We start from the raw sequence: 2,233 nt of genomic DNA, 5'->3' as shown, positions 1-2,233 counted from the left end.
GGATTAGGCAGCTGAACATTTCCAGAAGATGGAATCTGGAGAGCCAAGACATTTTCTTTTGGTAAATATGTTTTGGAAGAAACAGGGACCTCTGTAGTCCCAGAGAGGTTTCCTTCAAATCTCCTGTGAGTCTAAAATTTATGTTGTTAACAGCTTCTATATTTGATAGCTGTGGGGACAGTGAATGCCAGGTATTCTTCCCACTTTATCTTTGCTATCAATGTCCAATTCATGAGTTCACAAAAGGGGCGAAGATCCTCTTTGTCCATATGTGTGTTAAAAGATATTAATTATTTCTAAATGGTGCTGTTGCCCAGATTAATGAGTCTTTATTTTTGCAGTTTGTCTCACAAAACTCACTTCTCTAGTGAAGACATGGAATGGCTTTATGTAATAAACCTGGGTCTGGATTAGGAGACACAATACATAGAACCAGTGGACTGGAGTGCCATGACCTTGGGCAGGTGGTTTTGGATCAACCACCTAACCAACAGCTTGAGTGGGAAGGAGAGAAGTGGCTGTCCTTCGAATTCTTTGCCATCTGTTCAGATTTTTCTTTCTCACTTTGGGCATAGGCATCCAGTCTCCTCTCATTGACACAGTCAGTCCAGAATTAGGTTTCTCAGTAGAGGTCCATTGCCTTTGGGTAGCAGGAATATATCTCTAATACACATATACTGAGCTGTAGACAATAGTTTGATAATTTTCCTATGAATTTCTTAAGACCAAATTACATTTAGGCAGCCCAAATCTATTCAGCACTGCCTTTATCACCTTCCCCAAAGATCTTCCAGAAAAGAATCTTGACATCACATCCTCCCCTTCTTAACCTTGCAGGCACTTATGGTGGAGGAAACCACTTTGTGTCTGATTGAAACTGAAGAATTCTTCCAATGCAGAGATTGGCAGCTATGAAGCCCAAGCACAGAAAGAGAGCCACGAGACAGTGGAACAGGAGTGTTGTGGCCTATCTCAGTAAATCTACCACCATGATAAAGATGCCTCTTAGTATGAGATGCATGCCACCTCTCCAGAAGAAGAATGGGCCAACTCTCCAGAAGCAAAAACTGAGTAAGCCTTTTGAGGCCCTGGAGAATATTGTTGGCCGCCGAATTTCTCATGGCTGGAAGGAAGCCAATGAACCAGTCACCCAGTGGAAATCCATCATTCTAGATCAAATGCCAACATATCCCTCTCTCTATTTGTTGAAATATGATGGGATTGATTGTGTCTATGGCTTGGAGCTTCACAGCGATGAAAGGATTTTAAACCTTAATATCCTGCCTAATAATGTGCCATTTCCTCAGGTGACAGACACTCATCTGTCAAACACCATAGTTGGCAGAGCAGTGAAACATACATTCACGGGCACAAATGGCTCTAAGGAAGACTGGAATGGGATGGTCCTAGAGGAGGTGCCAATCTTGAAGACCTGGTTCTATATTACCTACAAGAAAGATCCGGTCTTGTATATTTACCACCTCCTGGATGACTACCTTGAAGGCAACCTCCACATCATGCCAGGCTCTAAGGAGGAGTGCAGTGTCATGGTCCCAGATGAGGTGCAGACCAGGATGACCTGTTTCTACATTGTCAAGGAGAATGATCCAGTCCTGTACCTTTACCACCATCTTGATGACTCCATTGAAGGCAACGTCCACATCATGCCTGAATGTCCTCCAGTAGAGGTGACTTTGGCATTAGGCAGGGATTCCTTGGCAGGCAAAGTTGTGCAGTACAACAAAAAAGATGGAACCCAAGAGATAGGTAAAATTATTTGCCAAGTTCCCACCAAACCTTCTGTGTATTTCATCAAGTTTAATAATGACTTCCATATGTATGTCTATGATTTGTTGAATATCAGTTAAAGTGAAATTCTCAAAATTTGAGGGACACACTTCAAACTGTGTTTGTGGAATGTGTTTTTTTCAGAGATACCGCAGGTCTTCTATTAATCCTGGTATTTTTTTCCAATGGAATATTCTTGCTCGAAAAATAAAAATTTGTGAACATGTTTTGTTCTTTGGTGAATGATGGATTATGTTTGGTGGATGGGACATCACAGAAATACATGCCTCAAAACAAAGCAGGATTTATGGTCTTTCCCCTTGGAGAGGATGGACTGGGAATGCTTGGTGTGGTAAAGGACAAGATGGCTGTCTATGGAGTAGTGGAGTGGGGACAAAAGTTGTAGGATCTCGGGGCGGGATAAAGCTTGAGGGAAAAACATGTC

The 2,233-nt window shown here is 42.2% G+C and overlaps 1 protein-coding gene across 1 annotated transcript; it reads left to right on the top strand.

Moving 5' to 3' along the window:
• Nucleotides 1-1,055: 1,055 nt before the first annotated feature.
• Nucleotides 1,056-1,868, top strand: LOC121443814 (spindlin-2-like; the record flags this gene model as incomplete). Its single annotated transcript, XM_041645592.1, has 2 exons — nt 1,056-1,503; nt 1,651-1,868. Coding segments are annotated over 2 exons (666 nt in total), but the record flags the coding sequence as incomplete, so codon positions are not given.
• Between the last annotated feature and the right edge of the window lie 365 nt (nt 1,869-2,233).

The sequence above is a fragment of the Microtus oregoni genome, unplaced genomic scaffold (assembly GCF_018167655.1).
Source record: "Microtus oregoni isolate MIOR12 unplaced genomic scaffold, Mior012 000113F_000, whole genome shotgun sequence".
NCBI lineage: Eukaryota > Metazoa > Chordata > Mammalia > Rodentia > Cricetidae > Microtus > Microtus oregoni.
This window is presented reverse-complemented; position numbering and strand designations above follow the sequence as displayed.